At 39.2% G+C, this 27,162-nt stretch overlaps 1 protein-coding gene across 1 annotated transcript in view; it reads right to left on the bottom strand.

Annotated features, from left to right (window-relative positions):
- The window catches only part of LOC121165982 (aspartyl/asparaginyl beta-hydroxylase-like), a 150,997-nt gene that overhangs the window by 20,420 nt on the left and 103,415 nt on the right, over positions 1 to 27,162 (bottom strand). The window contains exon 18 of the mRNA XM_040995007.1: positions 7,572 to 7,707. Within this exon, the coding sequence (XP_040850941.1) occupies positions 7,572 to 7,707 (136 nt within the window). The remainder of the gene's footprint in view (positions 1 to 7,571; positions 7,708 to 27,162) is intronic.

Here is a 27,162-nt window from a genome sequence, read left to right as displayed (position 1 = left end):
ACACTACATAATGATCAAACGATCTATTCAGCAGGAAGAAGAGATGACTATAATAAATGTATACACACTAAATGCCAGGGCACCTAGTTCTGCGAAACAAATGTTAATAGATTTAAAGGGAAAAATACACTCCAATACAATGATAGTGTGAGAACTTAATACCCCATTAACATCCATGGAAAAATTTATGAGACAGAAAGTCAGCAAAGGAAACAAAGCTCACCCAGACACTAGGTAGAACAAAGGGACTTAATTGATATCTACTGAACCTTTCATCCTACAGACAGAGAACACTTTATTTTTTTTTTCATTAGTACACAGAACTTCCTCCAGGGTTGACCATGTCAGAGGCCACAAAACAAGCCTTAGCAAATTAAACAAGAACAACAACCACTACAACAACAACAAACACAAATTATACCATGGTGAAACTGGAGAATAAATAGTCAAAATATCCCAGAAGATACGTAAATACCTGGAGACTGAATAATATGCTACTAAATGAACAAAGCGTTATAGAGGCAATCAAACGGGAAATTTAAAAAATTAGTTGAAACAAATGAAGGCATCAACACCACACAGCAAAACTTATGGGACAGAATTAAGGCAGCATTTAGAGGAGAGTTCATCTCAAACAATGTTTATGTCAAGAAATTTAAAAAGCACTACATAAATGAGCTAACCATACATTTGAAGGAGCTAGAAAAACAATGGCAAAGCAATTCCAGATTAGTGGGGGGTGGGGGGAGGGAGAGAAGAATAAATAACCAAAATAAGGGAGAAATTAAAGCAAATAGAGACCAAAAGAACAATACATAAGACCGATGGATCACAGGGCTGGTTCTTTCAGAAAATCAATAAAATAGATTTCCCACTAGCTCAACTAATCCAAACAAGGAGAAAGAAGATACAAATCAATAGGTTCATAGACGAAAAAGGAAATCTAACAACAAATATCTTGGATATACATAGAATTATTAGGAACTATTAGAAGAAAATATATGCCAACAAATTAGAAGATCTGGAGGAAATAGACAGATTTTTGGACACATACAATCCACCAAAACTGAATCAAGAAATGATTAATAATCTAAATAGACCTATGAAAAGGACTGAGACTGAATTGGTAATTAAAACCCTCCCAAACAAGAAGATTCTGACTAGATGGATTCATTATTGAATTTTACCAAATGTGTCAAGAAGAACTCACCCTTGTTCTTCACAAACTATTCCAAACAATAGAAAGGGAGGCAATCCTTCCTAACTCTTTCTATGAATTCAGTATCACCTTAATACCAAAGCCAGGAGGAGACACAACAGAAAAAGAGAACTTCAAACTGATATCCCCGAAGAACATAGATGTCAAGATCCTCAACAAAATACTAGCCAACAGTGCATCAGGCAGACCATTCACCTGGACCAGGTAAGATTCATCCCTGGCATAAAGGAATGGGTTAACATTTGCAAACCAATAGATGTGATACATCACATCACGTGAACAAATGAAAAAAATAAAAAACATGATCATTTCAATAGATGCAGAGAAGGCATAAAATCCAACACCATTTCATGCTAAAAACCTTAAGCAAGATAGGCATAGAAGGAGCATTCATTTAATGACATAATCAAAGCAACATATGAAAAAGCAAATGCCAGCAGCATACTAAATGGGACAAACTGGAAGCTTTTCCACTAAGATCTAGAACTAGGCAAGGATATCCACTTTCACCACTGCTACTAAATTTAGTATTGGACGTCCTTGCCAGAGCTTTTAGTCAAGAAAAGCAAATCAAAGGAATTTAAATTAGAAATGAGGAATTAAAATTATCCCTGTTTGCAGATGACATGATCCTCTAGACAGGAGAACCAAAAGACTAATCAAGAGACTATTGGAATGTATAAAAGAATTTGGCAGGATAAGCAGGATACAAAAGTAATTAACATAAATTGATGGTGCTTGTATACATAAATGACTCCATGGCTGAGAAAGAAACTGTAAGTACAGTCTCAGGTATTTCCAGAAAAGCAGGGCCCCAGGTCACCCAGGGTGAGGTGACGATGTTCTTCAGCCACAAGAACCACCAGAGACAAACTGGTGAGTGATGTCTGTTTTATTCAGTTCGAATTCCAAGTTTATAAAGCTCAAAAAAGGGGAGGACAGGAGGGTATCTTGTCACAGTCCCCCCACTGCTGCCCCAAAATGACAATGTAGTAGTCTAGAAGGCACATCTCTTTCCCTTCATCTTCCAGTCACGTCAGAGGTCGTGTTCTGTATGTAGGGCTGGAACCTGTGCTTCAGGTCATGTACAGGCAGGTTGTAAGCCGCACGGACCAGGCAACAGGCAGAGATCCAGGGGTGATCACTCAAGCTATAGTGCAGTGTAAAAGAGCAGAGAGGAATCTCAAGTTCCTCAGAATTAACTTAAACAAAGATGTGGAAGACCTCTATAATAAAAATTACAAAACATTAAAAAAAGAAATAGAAGAAGAGATTAAGAGAGAGAGAAAGTTACCATGTACCTGGATAGGCAGGATCAACAACATCCAACTGTCCATAATATCAAAAGTACTATACAGATTCAATGTGATCCCAATGAAAATCTCTACATCATTCTTCTCAGAATTAGAAAAAAAAATACAAAAGTTTATCTGGAAACACAAGAGACCATGAAGAGTCAAAGCTATCCTAAAGAATAAAAATCAAATTAGAGGGATCATAATTCCAGACCTTAAGACACATTACAGGGCAGTGGTCATCAAAACAGTCTGGCACTGGCACAGAATCAGAAAAAGTTTAATGGTACAGAATAGAAAGACCAGAAGGGAACCCACACATGTGCAGCCAAAATCTTTGACAAGAACTGAAAACAATCCAGGGAAAAAGTCTGATCTCTTGAACAACTGCTGTTGGCACAATTAGCTGGCAGCCTGCAGAGGAAAGAAGACCTCTACCTGTCACCTTCGACAAAAATCAGCTCTAAATGGATCAAGGACCTAAATCTAAACCCAGAAATCATAGGAACACAGGAAGCACTCTCCAAGATACAGGAATTAGGAAAGAATTCTTAGAAAAGTCACCAAAAGCACAGGCAGTCAAAGTCAAAATAAATAAATGGGACTACATTAAACTAAAAGGCTTTTGTACAGCAAAGGAGATGATCAACAAAGTAGAGATGCAACCAACAGAATGGGAGAAGATCTGCACACTACACAACTGATAAGGGACTAATATCTAGGATTTATGAAGAGTTTCAGAAACTCAGCAACAGCAAAACGAACAACCCTGTGAATAAATGGGTGAAGGAAGCAGATAGACAGTTTTCAAAAGCACAGATCCAAATCGCTAATAGACATATAAAAAATGCTCGGGCTCCCTAGCCATCAGGGAGATGCAAATGAAAGCCACATTGAGATTTCATCTAACACCAGCAAGACTGGCCTACATTCAGAACTTTACTAACAGCACCTGCTGGCATGGATGTGGAGAGAAAGGTATCCTCCTTCTCTGTTGGTGGGTGTGCAGACTAGTATGACCACCTGGAGTATGGAGATTGCTAAGAAAATAGGAAGGATGCTAGATGTGCAAGTGAGCTCAGCCTTGATTCCTGCCATAAGACCCAGCCATCCCACTTCTGGGAATATATACAAAGGAAATGAAATCTACATATGAGAAAAGGATTTGTAATCAGGTATTTACATCAGCACAATCTACAATAGCAAAGTCACAGAAACAACCCAGCTGCCTGTCAAAAGAGGAGTGGATAAACAAACTTTGGTATATCTATTCCTTTGAATGATACCCAATCTTTAAAAAGAATGAAAATTGGGCCCAGCACGGTGGCCTAACGGCTAAAGTCCTCGTCTTGAATGCACCAAGATCCCATATTGGTGCAGGTTCTAATCCTGGCAGCTCCATTTCCCATCCAACTCCCTGCTTGTGGCCTGGGAGAGCAGTCAAGGACGGCCCAAAGCCTTGGGATGGCCCAAAGCCTTGGGACCCTGCACCCTTGCGGGAGACCTGGAAGAGGTTCCTGGTTCCTGGCTTCAGATCAGTGCAGCACTGGCTGTTGCACTCACTTGGGGAGTGAATCTTCGGACGGAAGATCTTGCTCTCTGTCTCTCCTCCTCTCTGTATATCTGACTTTGTAATGAAAATAAAAGAAATCTTTAAAAAAAATAAAAATAATGAAAATCTACCATTTGTAACCAAATGGTCCCAACTAGAGACCATCACACTCAGTGAAATAAATCAATCCCAAAAGGACAAATCATATGTTCTCTCTGATATGATGTAACGTCTTTACAAAACACAAGATTAATAGCCCTTTCAGTACTGTTTTTGCTGCAACCCATGGATTTTGCCTATTTTGTTTTTATTTCCATTTCTTCAAAGAAGTTTTTTTCCCTTATTAATTTCTTCATTGACTCATAGGTCATACAGTAGCATCATTTTTTCCAAGGTTTTTGATTTTCTTTTTCATTTCTTCAGCAACATATTCATCACTCAGTAGCATGTTATTTAACTTCATGGCATTGTAAATTTTCTTATTTTCTTTCTCTTGTTGATTTTGCTTTATGGGATTTTACTTAAGGGTATGCATTATAACTATGTAGTAGAGATTATCATATCCAGATTTGAAGATACAATGTAATATGCATCTCTACTTCCAAATAAAAGATAGACTCCCTGTGAAACTGTTAAATATATCATGACAATAAGATGTCAGACTCTCTGCTACTGTCCATGACTAAAATGTCGGGATATACTTAAACAGCAGAATGATGGACTTACGACTTTTTATGAAGGACTATACTATTGTACCAATAAGGAAAAATCAGCAGTAGGGAGGAGAGGGTTTGGGGAGGAGGCAAGGGAAATCTCAGAGCCTATGGAACTATTATCATAAAATAATTTTTAATGTAATAAAAAATCTGTAATTTCAGGTTTTATTACATTTCAGTGCCACGTTGTTGTTGTTTACTATTTCTTGCCAAGTTCAAATTCTGCAGAAGTACAAAACTTTGTTCCCTTGCAAAAATGGCTTGAGGGAGGGTGGGCTAATCATGGTGGGACTAATTATTTGAACATATTATATTTACTTGTGAATATACTTTACGAGAAATGTTCATGGAACTAAGGATTTGTGTTGTAACTTTTGTTAGTCTCAAGGCTCTACTGTTGTAGTGACCACAGATTCCTCTTCAAGGTTCAATCTGTCAATCTAGCAAGGGTCAGAGAATCAGTTAGTACCCAATTGTCTTGGGTTCTGCAAGAAAACAATGTTCACGTATGCCATATTCAGTGACTGGATACTTCGGTCTTCGCCAGTGGCTATTATTAATCTGGGAACAACATGGATGTTTTGTAATATTGACAGAGCAATGTAAAACATATTTTTGAGGATATACTGTTGTTCATGTTTACTGATTCTGTCTTTGTTGACATATGTCCTGTTACAGTTATAGAGCTAGGCTACCTGAAAAACAGCCAGGTTCTGCAAAATCAGGCTTCAACACTATGAACTGCTTAATACTAAAATTAAAATAGACATGAGACAGCTGACTAGTAATCTATAGCCATTTTAAGGTGTATAGAACCCAGCTGTATATAAACTAATAATTGTAATGTCAATGTAGAAGTCATAGGATGTGGTTCAGAACTTGTACTCTTTTTTTTGTTGTTGTTGTTGTTTTCTCTCTCTTTGAACATGCTGGTTACACAATATCATATCAACTAATTCTGGTACGTTATAAATTGTTACTGATGTAATGTCGGGGCTTTCAATTGATTGGGATGATACTCTTTCAGCTGTACCTTCAGACCAGAGACTGTCTCCCCATGAAACTGTCGAACTTATCTGCACAATAAGATGCTGGACTCTATGTTTTGTAGATGCTTGCAAGGGAAAAAAATCTCAACTGAATTTGGTCTGTGGTAATGCAACAAGATGGAAGAATTCACCATGAGGGGGGGAAGCGGGTTTTGGGGAGGGGAGGGGGGAATCCCAGTGCCTGTAAAACTGTGTCTCATGATGCAATGTAATAAAAGAAAATGCTGTGTTCTTCAAAAAGGAAAATAGTCCAGTAGTAATGAGACTGCTTAGAGACTACATGATCCTGCTACAGCTGCCACAGCAGACGTGTATTCTCATACTTCTGAAGGCTGGAAGACAAAGACAAGGTATTGGCAGGTTTGGTTTCCCTTGCAGCCTCTTTTCTCAACTTGCAGACGGCCACTTTCTTCCGTGTCCTCACGCTACCTTTCCTCCGCACATACACATGCCTAGCATCTTCTCTCGCTCGCTCTGTGTTGTTTTCTTTCTGTACAGAGGACAAAGAGAGCTTCTGGGCACAAGCTCCTATCCATTGATTCACTTTCTAAATGCCTGTAAAGGCTGGGTTGGGGCTAGGCCAAAACCAGAAAATGAGAATTCAATCCAGGTCTCTCATGAGAGTGACAGGAACTGAACTTCTCAAGTCATCACCTGTTGATTCACAGCTTGCATACTAGCAGGAAGCATGCTAGATGTGGGAGCTGATCTCAGCCTTTATCCCAGGCAATTTACTGCTATACCAAAATGCCTGCCTCTCTCTCTCTCTTTTTAAAAGGATGCCAATCCTAGCAGAACATGGCTCTATCCTTATAACTGCCTTCGGTTTTAACTGCGTCCAGAAAGGCCTATGTCCAAATACATTTGGATGCTAGTGTTAGATACGTGAGCCTGGTTGAAGCTGAGAGCACATGTAAGTCCATAACAGAAATGTACCATGATTTCATTTCTCATTTTGATAGAAGCTTCTAGCTACAGCTTCCAGACCTCAACTACCTAGAAGTATGACTTCCTAATTCAACTATATAACCTCCAAAGTTTCACCAAGCCAGAGGCTCCCACTGGCCTCTTCATCTGGGTTTGAATTCTCCTTGTGGCTGAACGAACTGCCCAGCTCCCTTTATCCCTCCATGTCCTCGACCTCCTCTTGTACTCCAGTGCTTTCTCTGCTCTACTTGTGCACCACAGCACCTGGGATGCCACTTAAACCATAGGATAAGGTGCTACCACAGGCTAACATGTTAAAGCTCTGTCTGTGTGCATAAGCTCAGGTTAAGTTCAAGAAATAGGAAGCTAATAAGCACCACTTCCTACTCCTCAGTAACTCAAACAATGATTTCCACCCTCTTGTCACTCTGATGGTATACCATTACTAACTCTCACAGTAGTGACATCACTTGTTCATGCAGCATCATCTCCACTTTATAGGATCTGATGAGGCTTAGCAATGCTCCTTTCTAAGACACAGATAAATGCATGTAGCCTCTGCAGTAGCAGCTATGTCTACACTGTTGGGTTGCTGTCAGTAGCCTATCAGTTCACAAAAAAGATGAGGAAAAGCTAAATGTTTTATCATCTAAACACATGTGAGAACACACACACACACCACACACACACATTGCTCCAATGCAATGGACTTTCAAAATCCAGGCTTTCCTAATAGTTCCTTAAAGTTAATAGAAGACTTTCTTGTCATCCTATCACTGGCTGAAGAGAACAGTGCAGAAGTCAGGAGCTCACCTTGCTGCCACAGTGTGAACTGGCTCCAGTCGCCCTTCTCTCTCAGGTTTTCATCCTCAGGCAGGAAGAGACCTTGGGCTTTGTCCATCACTGTAAGGCCCTCATCACGGATCAACTTCCAGTTTCTTTCCAATGTCTGAAGGGAAGATTCTGCATTTACTGGACTGAATACATGCCAGCTTGAACATCATTCAAATCTGCTTGCCTGTTGGTTTCACACTGTGATGAACATTCTGTTCTTATCTAAATTACTTATTTTAGTGTTCTCTGGGGCCTCTTATCGAGAGTACAAGAATACCCAACACTTCATATTAATTTTCTGAATCAAAAGCAGCATAAATGTTTTAGTATCTCCTAGAAACACCAGAGAATAATCCTCCACATAGTTTAATGTTTGCCTAAATGTCATTACTTATAAAAACAAAAACAAAAAACAAAAAACAAACCCTACAACCTAACAGAAGCATTGCTCTTGTTGATCAGTCCTTCAACATGGCCCATGTGACACTGTGGTTCCAAAACGGAGTGCAAGTCACAGAATAAATTTCACATTTTAATAGTTTCTTTCAAATATGGCATTTACCATAGTTAGTATTATATTTAAACTTTAAAAACACTAGGAAAGTATCACTTGGAGCAGTTAGTGCATTAAAAAATTATCAGGAAATACAACATACTCTTGTGTTAAGAATAAGCAAACCAAAACATTTCCTTGACTTTTATGCGAGTGCTTTAATTCCAGCCAGAAGATGGGCTTATGGATCAGGGGATCCTGTGAGTAACTATGTGAGTCTTGGGAGATCTGGTGCAAGATCTTTCTGGCCATTCTTAGGCTTAGAAAACAAATACCCTTAAAGAATGATGCTTAGCATGCTGAACACTTCTGACACAGTCAGAGTTTCACTAGCTTCTCTTTCCTCTCTGTCTCTCTGTAGTTCCCTTATATGCCTGCAATACATCTTCCAAAGGCAACATAATTTTCTTAAGATCACTCCATTGGGACCTCATCAAATAACCCAGGAAAGACCAGTCTCTGAGAAGGGAGGACACCAGAAGGCATCAACACTTTCCATTTATTCTGTTGAGTGAAGCACCCAGAGGTCTTGGCTACTCATGGGCTGAGACTATTCAACCATGAGAGACTTGTTCTGTAACAAATTGTCCTGTTTCCACTTTTGTTTTCCGCTCTGTCATTTAATTTTATTTGAGAGACAAAGGTAGAGAGAGAGCTCCCAGTTACTAGTTCCTCTCCCAAATGTCTATAATGGTCAGGGCTCAAACAAACCCAAACTTGGAGCTGGGATCTCATTTGAGGTCTCCCATGTGGTTGACAAGGACCCAGCTACCTAAACATGTTATTTCCCAGGATGAACAACCATCAGCAACATGCTAGTGGAGATGAGACTCAAGTCCAAGCACTTTGTTTTGTGTGTCACTTCTTTTTCTCTGGCAATAAATGTAACTTGCCTAGGTGATGGCATGCAACACTCTTCACAATTTTTAGTCCACTTGATCTTGTCTATTTTATTTTCCCACTTTCAGCAAATAAAATAAATCAACATCTGCAAAAACCAGATTTGTTAGAATCTTTTAATATAAAGGGACATGTTTTGTGCAAAAGCTTCATATGCTAGGACACAAGATTTTGATTGGGGACTGATTTCATAATTCAATTTCTGTGAAATCTACCCACTAGTTCTTATCAACATCTACTCCTGCCTGCTTGAGGCCTTACTGATCATTTGTTGTCCTTCAGCATTCACTTCGCCACTTGTTTCCACATCATTTCATCTGAAGTAAGCAGCCCATACCTATCAAGTCAAAATTACATTTCAGGGAAGAGGCGAAAGTTTTCAACTTTGATGGGAGCCCAGATTGGCAGATTTTAATTATTTTTCCCAACTATTCCATGATCATAAAGAGAGACCACAACCCCACAAAACACAAGAACAAAAACTACATACAGCTGGGATTTGCTAGTATATTCACAATTCCTCAAATGCACCTAAAATGCCAAAGCTCATTGCAGTTACAGTAGCTCTCTAATAGCTAGATAAAGCTATTAGATTCTTCTTAAATTGTGACCCAGGCAAACGCAGAATTACCTCTCTAACTCAAGAAATTACTTTTAAAATGAGGTTATGGACACCTTAAAAGGCCAAGCGTCTCCTTTCTTTCCCAGTGTTTTAGACATTTCTTTCATTGCCTTATAAGACTGACTTTAGGGGCACAGTTGGAAATGGCTGATCTTTTGTTACTAAAATAGGGCACAAATGCCTTAGGGAACTTGTGTAAGTGCTTGCATTGCTCAATATGACTTAAAAAATATCACTTGAGGGTAGGCTTCCTTCTGTTTTATGTGAAGAGTGGTTCCTTCACCCCTTTCACTCCAGCCTCCCTGGGGAAGTGTTGCTGAGGTACTTTTCTGCCAGGAGCACTGAATTTTTTTTATTTTTGTTATCCTTGGTTATACACAGTACACATACTGGATGACAGACTCATACCCAAAAGGGAAAAAATGTAATGCAGAGGGGTATCCCACTTCAAACACCTTATTCAGATGCTACAAGCATGCTCCATCCTACCCAGGTATTGTATAAATTTCTCATTTCTTTTTTGCTCCATAAGGACACTTAGACAACATGTCATAGATAGGGCAGGCACTCAACCCAGCAGTTAAGATGCCTGTGTCCCATTTTGCAGTACTTGGGTTTCAAACTCAAATCCAGCTCCTGACTCTGACTTCTTATTCATGTAGACTCTGGGAGGCAACTGGTGGTTCGTGGTGATTGAGTCCCTGTGACTCATGAGGAAGACCTGGGTTGTGATCCAGTCTTCAAGTCTTGCTAATTTGTGGAGAGCACAAGTGGAGGCTCTTTCTGTCTGTGCTTCTTCCAATTAACAACAACAACAACAAAATAGATTGTGGAAAAAAAAAGTAAAAGTTTAATTCAGTTCATTTTTTTTCCTAAATATATGGAATATAGGTACTATAAAAACATGCATGGATTTAAATAATTATTCTCATACCAATAAAATTCGAATTTAGTTCCATATTACATGAATTTTAGAAGTCCCCTTGTAAACAGTCAGTACTTTAGAGGTTTAATACTTCGTCACGGTATTCTACAGCTGGAAACCTTCATACTGTTCATTCAGTGGAAACTTTTCACTTTAGAGAGGATGTAATAATTGGAGGAGTCAATGAAGCTGAAAACCTATAATAGACACTGGGCCAGCAGAGCTAACATCAGCTGGTCCTCCCTTGATAATTCCTACCCTGCCTATACTTCCAAGGTTCAATCTTGCCCAGTTTCTGAGATCAGGTGAGACCAGGCATGTTTGGGATGGAATGGCTGTGGGCCCCCCTCTCCTTCCTTTATGGGAAGAATGAGGGTCACACTCAGGCGCAGGGGTTCTAGTCTGTGTGGGGCTCCCTGCTGGAATATGAGAATAACTGATTTCAATGCACAATGATTTGATGAGCATCCACTAGCACAGATAAAATGAAGAATATGTACTTTTGAGGTATTTGGAAAGATTTATGTGGAGGAATTGAATCAGATAGCTCACATTCCCAACAGGTAGAAAAAATGGGATGTAAGAAAAGATAGCTCAAACTAAGCCTGGTGAAAAATGCTAATACAGTAATAACCATAACTTCATAAGTGTTTGAAGTAAACATTTTAGAACCAAAGCACTAACTACTTTTAGGAGTGGTGTACAACCCTGGAAGGAAACGATAGGGTCTTTATAGATAAAAATTTGGTATGGGACACGGAATGCTGTTTTTCAGCAGACTAAAGAACCACATAATATAAATCTGTCTGATTATCTAAGATTAATGACCAAACCCAAGTGTGTGTGTTTGTGTGTGTGTGTGTCTGCCTGTGTTTGATTTTGATTGAGAGGGGCAGGGGAGAAAAAGAGACTGGTACTATGGGCAACAGAAGCCCTCCCTCTCTGCTTAGCAGCAAGCTTCTTAGCTGCATAACATTCACAGACCATAAGGATCATGTGCCTGAATGCTGCACAGTAACTTGCCATCCTGTAATAGTTGTCTGTTTAGGGTTATTGACAAAATGAGACTGTTCTGGTTGGAGATCTAGAATCTACACACATCATTGAGACTGGCCTGGGAGTTGCTATATAATACACTGTCATGCTAAATACGTCTCTGGTGATGTTGCAGCAGCCATCTTTGAACAATTGATGCATGGAAAAGCATGATTTGGTCAGGCACATGCTCCAAGGACTGCTCCCTGCTTTTCATCTGGACCTATCATGCACTGTCAGCTAGCCTCACCCAGTCCTGCCTCAATAAACATTACTCCATGAATGTCCAAACTCCTTTCTGAATGGGAAGACACATTTAAGTCATGTACTTCAATTTTCTCCATCTTCTTACATGCCTCTAACAATAAATCTTCTTTCTCAGAAGATAAATTTCTGTATGTTTTAGGGGAAGTAACATGTGCACAAGTGGTGGTGGTGGAAGTGGTGAGGGCTTGTTCCTGGACAACAAGAGAACATGACTGCTCTGTGTAGCTATGCCTTAGTTGTCTGAAGGCAAGGGAACCTGAAGGCTCATACAAAACAGAAAACAACCATGTTTTTAAAGGTCTTTTCTGAATATTACTTCCTTGTCCCTAAATTAATTCATTTCATGACTGAAAAGGGAACACAACCCCCACCCCTGCACAACTGACATGTGAGTTGGCTGCCCAGAAAACAACAGCTTTCACTCACATTTCCTTACAGAGACTTTGGCAGAGAGATTCAAATGTCTTTGCAGTGCCACATGATTGCATAATCACTTTGAGAACAGCCTCTGCTTCTTTTGGCACTTTAGACACCTATAAATGTACTTCCCCCTTTCCAGGGACCCTAATCCCACAGTGTGCTCCAGCTCAACTCCAGCCACATATTATGTGCAGGGCAGGACCATTTTCTCACCTGCCTCTCACAACCATCCTGCTCATCCCACTTGGATAGTGTTTGCTTCCTCAGTGTCAAGTTAGACTAAGTTTTATTTTTAGTCTCCTCTCAAAGTTGATGTCTCCTAGAAAGTCTTTTTTTTAAATCAAGCAAACTAAAGCAAAGCTAATTCTTATTTATTTCCTCTACTAACACTTTTATTTAATTAAAGCACACACTTTCAAAAAAGGCAAATATTACTATAGGTTTTTTTTTTTAAGATTTATTTATTTTTATTATTTTTTTATTGGAAAGGCGGATATACAGAGAGGAGAGACAGAGAGGAAGATCTTCCGTCCGATGATTCACTCCCCAAGTGAGCGCAACAGCTGATGCTATGCCGGTCCGAAGCCAGGAGCCTCTTCCAGGTCTCCCACGCGGGTGCAGGGTCCCAAAGCTTTGGGCTGTCCTTGACTGCTTTCCCAGGCCACAGGCAGGGAGCTGGAAGGGAAGCGGGGCTGCTGGGATAGAACTGGCGCCAATATGGGATCCTGGGCATGCAAGGTGAGGACCTTAACCACTTGCGCCACCGCGCTGGGCCCCTACTATAGGTTTTATAATAAGAACCGCAGTCTTCTTCCCAGTGTTGAGTTCAACTCTTAGGCAATTCTTTTAAATATTTCTCTAGTGATTTACCTGAAAACATTTAAATATGTTGGTATTGTTCTTGATTTATTTATTCAAGATACTATCATTCTTCTATTTTAGAGGTTAACAATTTAACAATTTGTTGTCTTTATTTTCTTCCTCTTCTCCATCCTTGCAATAGTTAATTTCATGAATCTTTCACACACCTGGGTAAACTCACATTCAGATTTTATAATATTATGACAATGAAGTATCATTCACACTTGACTTGAATTGTGGTCATTACCCTTTATTTCATTCACAGCTTTTAAAATGCTGCCCCCTTTTCATTGGCCTAGCAGTTTAATGCACTTCACACCACTCACACTTCACTAACGCTGATTATTATTAAATCTGTTATTACTATTCTACCCTTTGCCAAAAATGCTGCATAATTTATTACAGTTGATCATCTGTATTTGTGTGCTCCACATCTGTGGATTAAAACAAGAGGGCCCAGCACGATAGCGTAGTGGTTAAGGTCCTCACCTTGAATGTGCCGTGATCCCATATGGGCACCAGTTCTAATCCCAGCTGACCTTCTTTCTTTCCAACTCCCTGCCTGTGGCCTGGGAATGCAGTTGAGAACGGTTCAGGACTTTGGGACCATGTACCCATGTGGGAGACCTGGAAGAGGCTCCTGGTTTGGATTGGCTTAGCTCTGGCCATTGTGGTCACTTGGGGAATGAACCATTGGACAGAGGATCTTCCTCTCTGTTTCGTCTCCTCTACGTATATTCTCTTTTCCAATAAAAATAAATAAATCTTAAAAAAAAAACCAAGAGTTTTTACCATTTTATATGAAAAGCTGAGAGACAAAGACAGAGCTCTTTCATCTAATGGTTCATTTTTCACATGCCCTCAACAATCAAGATGAAGCCAAGCAGAAGCCTGGAGCCCAGAACCCAGTGTGAGTCTCCCAGGTGGATGACAGGGACCCACGTACTTGAGTCTGTTACTTTTCTGGCTGTGCACAGGCAGGCAGTTCAATCAGAAGTAGAGTAGTGAGAACTTGAACTGAGACTCCAATATGTAATGTAGGTTTCTCAGGTGCTGACTGCACTACTGTGCCAAATGTCTATCTCTACACCTGTGTATTTCACTTAACTGAGTAGTTAAAATGACTGCACCAGTACCGAATATGAATAGATTCTATTTACTGACATTATTCCCTAAACAGTAAAATGATTATCTTACAGCATTTATATTTTATCAGATACTGTAAATAATCTAGAAATGATTCCATAGGTTGAATGCATATACAATGCTATTTTCATATAAGGGATTTGAGCATCCACAGATTTTGATATCCAAGTGTGGTCCAGGAATCAATTACCCAGGAATTTTGAGGGGCAAACATACTTCCTTTTTGTGAAACCATTTATAGCATTCATTGACTGCCTCAGCAAAAGAATTTCCACCATAAAGAAAATATTTGAAGCTCAGACAAGTTGTGTTGATTAAATCAAAACGAGTTATTCCATGCAAGCTTAGGCCTTGCAATCATTTTATCATTATCTGAGAATCTCATGTAATTGAAGGTGAACCGAAGCATTCTTCCAAGGAAAGTGAATAGTGCAAGAGGCAAAGAGAAATTAAGTAGATAGCAAACCACTACTTGGACTCACAGAAAGTGGTGCAAAGTGGAAACATATTTAGTTCTCACTCTTTACCACATTGCTGTAATAAGGGAATCACTATTACATTGAGTTTGATGATCTTCCAAACATACACTTGATGAACTGGTGAAGGATTTTGCAGGCTAGTAAGGTGTTGTTTCTAAAGTTAACTATAGGTGTGTTTTAGTTATACAAGGTCATCTAGTCTAGGAGAAAAGAAGATAAATAGTAAAAAATAGTCAACTATTAGAGATACATAGAAAACACGATTAAAGAATGATTAAACCAGATCAGATAAGATGCACCGAATACCACCTCACAAACATATGAAGTCTCATGAAAATGTTAATGAAAGAGTAAAAATTGTACACACATTTTAAAATGGGAGGGGAAGGATACAATGAGAAATTAATACTATTAGCATCTGTTTTTGAACCAAAAATAGAAGTAGTTATTTTGGTAGATTCAAAAGGGTAGAAACTAATTTTTGAGGGGCTTCCTGAGAAGAAATGAAAGCACTCAAGACTAACGCAATTCAAGAAGTTATGTGTCCCTGAAGGACAGATCCACCTACCCTAATGTTTAAGGTTTCCCAGTACAATCACTAGCTCGATCATGTACCCAACTGCAAAGCCCATGATTCTTGGGCCTTCCTCTTTCACATGAATGCCCAACTTCTATCTAATTTCTGGGACTTTTCGCTAACCATCATCCAAATTCGGGGTGAGGCTTCAACATGTAAGATAAAGGAAAACAAAAAAAAATTTATTCTGAGACTGAATCCCTGAGTTTGACAAAGACTGTCAGGAAAGTTTGCACCTGGCTAAATAAGGAAAGTTATGCAAGCAAGTCATGAATAATACTCACTTGCCAGGTTGCCATAATAAAATAAGAGAGGGGTTTAAAGAACAGACATTGACACTGTCACAATTCTGGAAGATGTGAGCGCAAGACCAATGCTTGCCAGGTTTAGTTTTCTTTTATAGCCTCTCACCTTGGCTTCTTGGTCTTAGTGTGCATCCCTGGTAGCTTTCTCGGTGAGCAAATTTCCTCTTAGAGGAGCGAGATTGCATTAGGGTCAATCTTTTTGGCTACTTTTAAATTTAACTATCTTATTAAAAAGTCTACCTACTAACCCAGCCCCATTCCGAAGTATTGGAGTTAGAGCTTTAATGCATAAATTCTGGGGATATGAAAGTGGACTTTGAGGCCCACTAGCTCAAATAGAAGAAGGAAAAGAAACAGGAATAAATTTATGTCTACATGGGAAAAGACAATTTTGTAAGAAAAACAGAAAATATAGTCAGGGAGAATAGTAAGACCTGTATTGTTGCCATGTGAAAAAAGCATAATGCAAGTACCTTTACTGTTCAGAGTAACACAAGGTTGGGTGAGTAATTGTGTGTGACTGTTAAGAAAGGAGGATCTCAGAAAACATAGGTACTGGTGGTTGACAAAAATCCTAGAGATGTGTATGTGTACCTAGACAGGTACTGGCTCTAAATGAAGAGAGGGATACAGTCAAAAGTCATTCTAGACAAAGTTAATGCAAGAAGCTTGGGTTAGAATACATTAATTAATGATGCTACGATACTATACTATATAAAAAAATCTTACCAAGTTGGCTAGGATATGTTTATGATTCTGATTTCAGGAAATTTATGTTTATATTTTTAGATATGAAATCACTTTGCTTAAATCTTAACCATGACAAGTTTATTTCTTACACTCTTCTGATTTGTAAGAAATGGGCAGTGTGTACTCTGTCCTAGTAGCAACACCACATGTGGAGCTCTGTGTGAGTGCTGAACTAAGCTTACTGGAACCAGAGTAAACAACATAGTGAATGTAACATTCTCACAGCAAATTCTCTTTGCAATAATTTTAATAAAACCTCTAAGGAAATTAGCAGTAGTATAAAGAAGAAACTCTCACTAATTCACATGCATACTAATCAGATCTCCTTTGCTTTTTCAGCTTTAATATAAACATAATATAAAGTAGCTTTCTTATGTGGAAGATTTCTTATTGTGAAAATAAACAAAGACCAGTCAAATGAGAAAAACAGAAGCTACTGATTTAGAGCCTGCAGTAGCAAGGTGGCAGGCAGAAGGGTCAGGAGGGTCACAGTGGAACAAAGGGGAGGGTCAAATGTGCCCTGGCTTCAGATTGCTATGATGCCAGGGAATACTGGGAGTCTGTTTAGAAGAAGGACACTCCATCTAAGGACAGGGGAGCATATCTGGCTATCTTTGTGGCTTAAGTTGAATCTGTGGACAGAAATTAGAAGCATTGTGCTTTTTCCATCAAGTTCTGGACATCCTGACAGATTGCCACAGGAGATATTTGGCTTCTAGATTGCTACTAGATGTTCATCAAATTCTGACATATAGCAAGCTGGCTTCTTGAGCTTTAATGCTGAGTGTCCTTCAAAAAGGACTAGAGGGCCTGGCAAAGTGATATAGCACACTAATGCTCCAACTATACTATTGGCACCCCACATGGGCAACAGTTCAGATTCTCTATGCTCCACTTCTGATCCAGCTCTCTGTGGCCTGGGAAAGTAAAGGATCATGGACCAAAGCCTTGGGTCTCCGCACCCATGTAAAAGACCTGAAAAGGGCTCTTGCAGATCAGCGCATCTCTGTCCATTGTAGCTATTTGGTTAGTGAATCAAGGGATGGAAGATCTCTGTCAATCTCCTTCTATGTTTTCACTTGCTAGTAAAATAACAAATGTTTATAAAAATTGGTAGAAAATTGGAAGGACAAGATATCACAGAATTTCAAAATCCAGGCAGTTTTTCCCATAACGCATTTTTTTTTCCATGAACATTTCTGAAGGACGCTAGAAGATAGCGGTGGCTTTCCTGGGTAGGTAGTGAGTAAGAAACTTCATTTAAAATATATGGATTGTGGGCCCGGCGCGGTAGCGCAGTGGTTAAGGTCCTCCTCGCCTTGCACGCCCGGGATCCCATATGGGCGCCGGTTCTATCCCAGCAGCCCCGCTTCCCTTCCAGCTCCCTGCCTGTGGCCTGGGAAAGCAGTCCAGGACAGCCCAAGGCTTTGGGACTCTGCACCCGCGTGGGAGACCCGGAAGAGGCTCCTGGCTTCGGATCGGCATAGCATCGGCCATTGCGCTCACTTGGGGAGTGAATCATCGGACGGAAGATCTTCCTCTCTGTCTCTCCTCTCTGTACATCTGCCTTTGCAATAAAAAAAATAATAAAAATAAATCTTTTAAAAAAATATATGGATTGCCCACTGTCAGTTGTGACCTTATTATCCTGACTGAAAGAACTGAGCACTGGAGTAAGATAAGAGTCCTGGAGAACTAAATTTCACTGTTTCCTGAGAACGGGAGAAGACACAGTCCAGATAGTCAGGGGAAACACCTGGCCCAAGAGTCCCGAGGACGCAGGAGGCCAAGGACCTGCTTCTTCAATACACAATTACTCAGAGAAGATAGGGAGGCCAGCCCACATCACTAGTCAAAGAAAGAGAGATGGAACCACGGTGCTCATCTCCTTATCTCTCCTACCACCCAAGAACAATGCTCTGACCTATGTCCTGGAGGAGCCGCAGTCACGGGCATAAATCCTAAAGGCACCAAGGAAGCCACTCTATATATATGGAAAACAAACAACTTAATTTGCTGCTAAGCCAATTATCCACAGCCCGGAGGATATGCATATTTCAGATATCAATCTGTGTATTTGTGCTCCTGTATTAAGCCACAGATTATGACCTACCATTTCAGAACTTCAGAGTGACAGCCTACAGGCATAATCTGCAATTATTGTGGATTTTCACAAACTGTATGGAGACTTCAAAAGAGGGTCAGAGTTAAGGCCAATTTGTAAGCATGTCTTTTTTCACACAGACAGACACCTAAAACTCACCGATTTTGCTCTGAGAGGGAACTACTCCTTCCAACTTGAAATGGCTCACAGAAGGTCAAATACATTGTTCTTCGGCCATACTACTGCCATTGGCCTCTCCCTTCTGTCACCTCAGCAGCATCAGTTCATGTTAGCGGCTCAACACTGAACAGCACAAAGGAACAAATATGGCGGTAGGCTTTGCCTCTTGTTTTCTGAGCTTTACAGGCAGAGAAATATGATAATTTTGAGTTTCAAGAAAAGGAAGGTGAAATTTAGAAGGTGAAATGACGTAACAAAGTGTTAGCGTTCACAGCATAATGAATCTGCTACTAACTATGGAGGTCCCATCTATAAAGTTCTCCATTAAATGAGATAATCGTCAAACAGTGGACCCCACTGTCATTTTGTTGTCATCTTCAGTGAAAGTATCAGTGTAATCCACAAAATTTAAAATCCAACTTAAAAAAATAAGGTTAAGTTATTATGTTAATCTAAGGGAACCTCTTTCAGTCCTTTTTAATGCTATGACACTTTCACAGAAATTTGATAATCCTCTTAGTTTACAGCTTAATTCTACTGTAAACCTGACATTTTTGCTTCTTAATCCATTTCATTTCAGAAGCAGTTTGTGAAGGATTTCAAATATTTAATCACAATGAAAGAAATGTTGAACCACTAATGCATAACTGTCCAAGTCTCACTTTTGTCTAGGCAAAGTTATTCATACACAATGAATTTCTTAATAACAGCGACCGTCTGAAGGAAAATGACACAGAGTGCTGTTCTAATCAATCATTGCAATGAGCCCTGTCACATCACTGGCAAAGCATCACTGGGCTGTGTTCCAACCGTATTACAACTACAATATGAAGAAAGGCAACCCTGTATGTGATACTACTTGTTTACTTAGCAGAAGCGGTTCTGAAAAATTCAGAAAAGGATGCGAAAGCTTTGCTTTTCCCCAGTGATAAATATGAAGAGTTGGCAGAAGAAAAAAGCAAATACAAAAAGAATAGATTCTAGCTTTCTGTTGTGCTTGGCTCTTAGATTTCGTTACTACAGTGATTTTTATGCATACACACTTACTTCTAAATTGGCCATGGAACACTGTGAATCAAACAGCTAATCTCAAAAAGAAAAGAGCAAAAACTCTTAAGGTTGATGGCTTTTCTCTGACTACAAAAGCCCTTTTCTGTCTTGATCCCAGCAAAGACCTTCATCCATTTTTACTTCGATTTCTACGTTAAATATCCCAAAAGCACTTAGCACTTTCATATTTGTGATTTGGGCAGCAACCAACTCAATTCAATGAAATTAAACCCAAAAGACAAAATTTCACTGGAACATTTTTCTCTAAATTTTTTCATTGAGTTGTATAACCCTCAATGGCAGAGTTGCAAATTCTAAGCTACCCAAGGAAGAGGGAATGATGACAATTCCATAAAAGAGAAAAACACAGATGATGCATCGAACTACACATTATCCTATGTCTTCAAGAAAACTGCACTTCCCATCTTGCTGAAACACAAAGAACAATGTGAATGATAATGTGTAGTAGTCAACAGTCACTTAAGGACAGATCTGGGTAACTAGCTATTCTTTTTGAAAATTTTAATTCTGTTCTTTGCTTTTGCTTTCCACTTGATTTGAAATGCAGAGAGACTGAGACAATGTAAAGAGGTTTTTTCCCATCTATTGGTCCACTTCTGAAAGGCCCATAATGGCTAAGATTAGGAGCGTCATGCTGAAGCCAGGATCTGAAAACTCATCTGTTTCCCATGTGGGTATTCAGGGACCCAAGAATTGCAGTTATTATCTGCTACCTACTAGGGTATTGATTGGCAGGATGTTGGAACCAGAAGCAAAGCTGGGACTGAAGCTTAAGCATCCCAAAAGGGGATACAGGCATCCCAAATGGTGTCTTGACCACTATACCAAACATTTGACCCAGACAGGTAAAATTTTGCATTGAGGCTTCAGATACATTTGGATACCTTAACAACAACATGTATTCTAGTCAACAAACATAGCAGGACATATCTGCATTTACTCAGATGCTTTTAAATTTCCCTCATTCGCGCCCAGCGGCGTGGCCTAGTGGCTAAAGTCCTCGCCTTGAATGCACCAGGATCCCATATGGGCGCCGGTTCTAATCCAGGCAGCTCCACTTCCCATCCAGCTCCCTGCTTGTGGCCTGGGAAAGCAGTTGAGGATGGCCCAAGGCTTTGAGAACCTGCACCCATGTGGGATACCCGGAGGAAGTTCCTGGATCCTGGCTTCAGATCAGCATAGCATCGGCTGTTGCGCTCACTTGGGGAGTGAATCATCGGATAGAAGATCTTCCTCTCTGTCTCTCCTCCTCTCTGTATATCTGACTTTCCAATAAAAGAAATAAATCTTTAAAAAAAATTTTCCCTCATTCAAGTTTTATAATTGTAATATTTATTTCTAAGTTTTGAGGCATTGAACTGTGTTCCCCAAATTTGCATCCTGAAATCTCAATCTTCAATGTCTTCCAATGTGATCTCATGGTGTCTCCACATGTGGAAGAAGAAAGGCAATGGTACTGCTGAAATTAGATTACAAGTAATAAGAGGTAATGAAATTAAATGAAGACATGAGAGGGCCTTAGTCTCATACCATTGGTGCCCTTATCAAAGAGGGAAATGGGAGACAGACACACACATGGAGAATGCCATGAGAACTGAAAGGTAGCGATCCTTAAGCCAGGCATCAATGTTGGCCAGAGAACTACCAGGATCAAGGAAAGAAGAATGGGGTCAGAAGGAACCAAAACTGCCAACACACTGATCTTGGATTTCAGCCTCCAGAAAAGACAGAAAATGGATTTTTTTTTGCTTCAGTCACTTGGTCTGTGATTTTTTTCTCACACTGGCCCTGGCAAACTAAAATAGTATGCTATCTTTTTTTTTTTTTAATGCAATTGCAAATGGAAGTACCTTAATTCTTTACTCCATTAATTTATTTGTTGAATTGATTTATTTGCACTTGCATTTATCAGAAAAATTTCAAGTAGTCATGGTGTATAATTCTTCTTAAATTCCTCTTATATGTTGCTAGATTCAAAACTCTAACAGCTTATTAAATGTTTTGATATCGAAGAGAGCCTGACAAAAGGTTTGTGGGAAAAGAAATTAAGCTAAGCTTACTTTCATGCAATGTTTTCTGATTTATCTGAAAGTGAGGAATAAAGGGAGGGAGTGGGGGAAGAGAGAATGAACCAGTTAGAGATCCGATATCCACTGGTACACTTCCAAAATATATGCAACATCACGGGCTGGCAAGGATGAAGCCAGGAGCCTGGAACCCAGGCTGAGACTTCCAGGTGGGAGGCAGAGAGCCAATAATGGAGCCATCATAGTCTCTCTCCCAGGGTGCTCATCAGCAGAAAGCTGGAACTCACAATGGAGCTGGGCCTCCATCCCATGTTCTCTGACACAGGATGTGGGCAGCTCAAGCACTGTCAACCACTGCAACAAACATCAACTCTCAAAAGTTTGAAATCCATGCAATGTAAGGGACCTTTTAAAAGGTTTATGAAAAAATGTAAATTATGAGAATAATGTGTGAATTTCAATTGTTTTGTAGCAAAGTAAATTCATCATTTAATTCAATTTCCACAAGTTTTTGAAATATCTTTGCATATTCAAAAAGACTGATTAGTGATCTGTAATTCATGTTGTTGGTATGAGAGTATGACCAGCATCATAAAATAAAGCTAATTGCTAAATGTTCCAAACCCTGAGAAATCCAGCAGTAGATTATCTTTACAGGAAAGTTTTTAAATTACTAATTTAATGTCTTTATTCATTGTAATTCTACTCAGATTTTCTGTCTTTTTGATGTTGTTTCATTCATTTATATCTTTCTAGTAAGTTATTTCATCTAGGTTATTTAATGTTAGCATACTGTTGTTCGTAACACTCTCCCATAATCCTTTTGATTTTGTGAGGTTGATTGTACTTTTTCTTTATTCGTGACTTTAGTAATTTGAGTTTTTTTTTTTTTTAGTTTAGCTATTCTAACAGTTTGTAAAATAACTACTTATAAAGAACCACATGTAAAATATCATGATTTTTCTCTTGTTGCATTCAAAATTGTGCTTGTTTTCACTCTAATCTTTATTTCCTTCTTCCTGTTTGCTTTGTTCTAATCCATGTTAGATTTCTTTAAAAAATTCTTTACTCATTTACTTGAAAGGCAGAGTGACAGAAGAACAGATAGAGATCCTCCACCTGCCAGTGCACTTCCTAAATGGCCATAACGGCTGTGTCTGCATCAGGATCAAGCCTTTGTTCACAAAAAAAAGATATTGAACAGTGTGCCATTTCATTGCTTGGCTCTGGCTGTTACTGTAGTCTTTTGAGTTATTTTCTGTGTGATTGCCCTAGGCCTTAGAAATGGTATCTTTAATTTAAAAAAAAAAACTAAATCAAATCGTCACTAATCTAATTTCAACAGTACAGCTGTCTTCCCTCTTCCACTGTGTGAAGACATTAAACTAACAAGAACTCTGGAAGGAAGCCCTCAGAAACACTGAATCTGCTAGTACTTTGGACTTCCAAGCCTCCAGAACTGGGAATAATAAAGTTCTATTGCTAATAAATCTCCCAGTCTGCAGTATTTTGTTACATAATCTGAATACACAAAGACACTGGCCAATACTGATGTAGGCAAGGAAGAAGCCAGCAAGGAACAGTGGTTATTAGCAGCCTCTTTCCGCAGCCCTGTGTTCTGCTGCAACCTCCTCTCCTCTTCACTCACTTCTATGCAGCGGGAACTTGCAGTTTCTTAAAAGCAGCAATGGCCCCAAACAACCAATATGCCTGCCAGTTGCATCCCCATGATGACCTTTTACTATAATATTACAACAAACTCACCATTACTGACACTTATTCCCATCATGGCACCTGATGCCATTGACACTTCCAAGATTTCCACAAAAGGGCAAGGAAATGGGAACAACTCAAATCCTACCATAAAACTGCCCCCTGTGAGCATTCAACTACACCCCATCTCAGACACCACGTCTAGGCCTCTAGAGGCTGACCCGTGCTGAGTCACGAGCTAGCTCACTCACGAGCATGCCCATCTCCCTTTCAAACATGTTTTTTTGCTTTGCATGCAAATAAGTCTCATTCTCTGATAAACTGGAATTCTGTTTTGACCCAGCTGTTCCCTAACAGAAACATAACTCTATATGGGGATATTAAACAAGGGATTAAGGAGTGAATTAATTTTCATGCTGAATATTAATATTACTGAAGATAGACTAGAAAAAAAGAGACGTATATTTACATAGCATAGATTTGGTAGAAATTTTCACAGTAGATAAGGTTTCTTGGAAAATGAATGAAAAGGGGCCAGCATCATTACCCACTGGGCTAAGCCATTGCCTGTGACTCTTCTGGCATGTTATATCAGAGATTCTGGTTGCTCTCTTTCTAACCCATTTCCCCAAAAAGTAACAGATAATGGCCCATGAGCTTAGGCATTTGACATTCACGAAAATGAGTTTCTGGGTTACCTGGTTGTTGAAGCCATTTGGGCTCTGGTGGGTTATAGAAAATCTCTCTCATCTACCTTTCCCTCTTTCTTTATCAGTTTGTTATTCAAGTATATCTTTTTAAAAAAAGGAAAACGAATCACAAGCAAGGGAAAACAGAAGAGATCATCACTGGGACCTTGGACAGATGCAAAGCCAGTGAGGACCATGACCTCACTGCCTTCTTCATATTCATCACCTCTCTTTGTTCCTCTGTATAGACTTGGGAATCAATCTGACAAAAAGTATCTCTATTCTCTGGTTGAAGGAGAGGCAACCTGCTCCAGCGATATGGCATCTCAGGCTGCCTTGACAAGGTCATCGCCAACAGACAAGGGTCTGTTAGAGCATTAAAACTTTAGGTGTGGTGGCTCCACAAGCTCACCAAATCCTCAGGTTTTTATCACTCTGTGTTCCAGCTGCAGCTGGTAGCCATTTTCAGAAAAGCCAGAGGAACAAAGTTCACCATGGAGGAAGTATAGAGACTGACAACTTTGAATTCAGTCCCTCTATCAGGCTTCCAGTGACGTGAATGCTAAGCTTGGTTGTTGAAAGCCTTAGCAATGGCCTCTGAAATAAAATCTTAGTTCTCAGTGCGGTGCTATTGGAAGGAGGTGAACCCTTTATGTGGAGCTTCTTAGGTCCATGGGAGTACCTTTATCAAAAGGCAGTTCTTATGAAGCCCCTTGAGTTCTTGCCAGGTGATGGTTGTAAAAGCCCGAGCCTGACACCAACCTTCGGTGCTTCCTGAATTGTCATATGATCCTTCCTCTGGGCACATGCCATCATCGCTGTGCATCATCTGCCATCTGTCATGGGCCAGCTGCCAGCCCCCTGCAATCTGCCTGGGCCTCTTGCATCATGTCTTTGGGACACTGAACCTCCAAACATGCGAGCTACATACATCTTTTTCCTTCATAAGCAGCTTGTGTCAGGTATTTCACTGTAGTATTGGGAAACTGAATAACATACAGTAAATCATAAAATTCTTTGGTACTTTAGCCATACTTAAGTTACAGTTCTGTTATTTGGGGTTGAAAGATTCCTAAATGCTATAGTACAGAAAAACTTGTAAAAGAAACACACATGAAAGAAAGAAACACAAGAAAGGGAGACTGAATGATGGCAGAAAACCAGAAGTGCTTAATGTAATCAGATTGCAGGGAGGATGGAACTTTACAAAGAATCACCAATACGGCTAAATGCAGCAGATTTACCATGGGACATGCTGTTTCTAAACCATTTCTGTCTTGGAGATGGAACAACTTTAACTCAATCTGCATTGTCACCATCCCATTGTTTTCTGATATATAAAATATTCAAATGCCAACTGATGGCAACCTACTCTGCAACTGGATTATGATAATTATAAAGTACATTTTTATGATGAAGTACAGCATGTAGTGATCCAAGACCTATTGAAATCACATTAAAATGACTCTTTTCCCCAATAGACTAAATTATCAGTAAAGTTAAGCCCTGAAGATCTATTTTATTCAAGTTATTTTTTTTTCTTTTCCATTGGGAGTTCTGCTTTCATTTGGGAGCAGGAATGTGCAAGATACAATGTATCTTTACACCCCAGTAAGCTAGACTTCATTATACAGTTCATCTATGAAAATATATGTTAATTATCCTATATCTATCCATTTTATACTTTGCATGAAGGGTGTCTTATATCAGAAAGGATATGTAATATCTGTCCTTTTGTTATTCTTTACAAAAAATATATGAAAAAAGGTAAACATATACCTAAGGGAAGAAAGATTAATATAAGCTTTCACAGATCCATCACCACATTCTAGAATCATCAAAAGTCTGTCTCTCTTGCTCTTCCTATCCCCCTTCTCTCACAGTAACATCAAATGTTTGAAAGAACAATAATATAGTCATAGATGCTCTTCTGTAAACCATATACAAGTGGTACTTAATCCAGAGGCCACAATGTAGAAACCCATCTAACCAATGTAATATGACATCTTAATATTTTGAGTAGAAAAGAACATTACTGAAGTATGAGATACTTACGCATATCAATTGATTAATGAAATTAAGGGGAAAAGAGATTAGAAAGTAAAAGTAAACTGTCCCTTACTCTACACACAAATCACAGAATAGAAGATCTTCAAAGTTCAGATTTTATCTACCAACATCTTTCATAAAGATGCTGCATATCTGTTATTACACTTTCTAGAATATTTACGTTTTTTTTCTATTCAGGAAAGTGGTTCTCAAAGTGTGGTGTAGGAATACTTGGGGGTTTTCCAGACCCTAAAAGGGAATCCGAGACACCAAAATGATTTTCTTAATAATACAAAAATAATGTATACTTTTCATGCCCACTAATTCACAGACACACTGAGGAGCTTTACAGAGGCTAAATGACTGATAAAAGCTTGCCTTAATAGGCTTCACATGAAGTAAATGTGATAACCGCCCCCCCATTTTCTATTAAATCAGATATTAAAATATTTATTAAAATATAACTATAATATTCTTACAATTTTTTTTCTCAAAATGTAATTATTACCCCCTATTATAGTACCTTGGCTTGAATCCTGGCTCTCATCCTGATTCTAATTTCCTGCTAATGTGTGACTTGGAGGGTGACATTTGAAGGATCAAATATTTATGTCCTGGCCCCCCATGTGAGAGACTGGACTGAGTTCCCAGTTCCTGCTTTTGGCCTGCCTCTGTTCTGTTTGAGCAGGCATTTGGGGAGCAACCCTTTAGGTGAGAGATTTCTCTCTCTCTCTCTCTCAAATACATAAAATTGATAAAATTTTGAAAATCATTTCTATTAACATCTAATAGAGTCATGCTATGTTTACAGAATAAATATGATGTTTTCTTTCAGTTTTAATCTGTATATAAACAAATAAAATTCCGTAGGGTACTCAAGGTTCATTTCTCATATTT

The sequence above is a fragment of the Ochotona curzoniae genome, unplaced genomic scaffold (assembly GCF_017591425.1).
Source record: "Ochotona curzoniae isolate NIBS_2020 unplaced genomic scaffold, NIBS_Ocur_1.0 contig_1071, whole genome shotgun sequence".
Lineage (NCBI taxonomy): Eukaryota > Metazoa > Chordata > Mammalia > Lagomorpha > Ochotonidae > Ochotona > Ochotona curzoniae.
The sequence above is the reverse complement of the archived record's forward strand: the minus strand, read 5'-3'. Positions and strand labels throughout refer to the sequence as shown.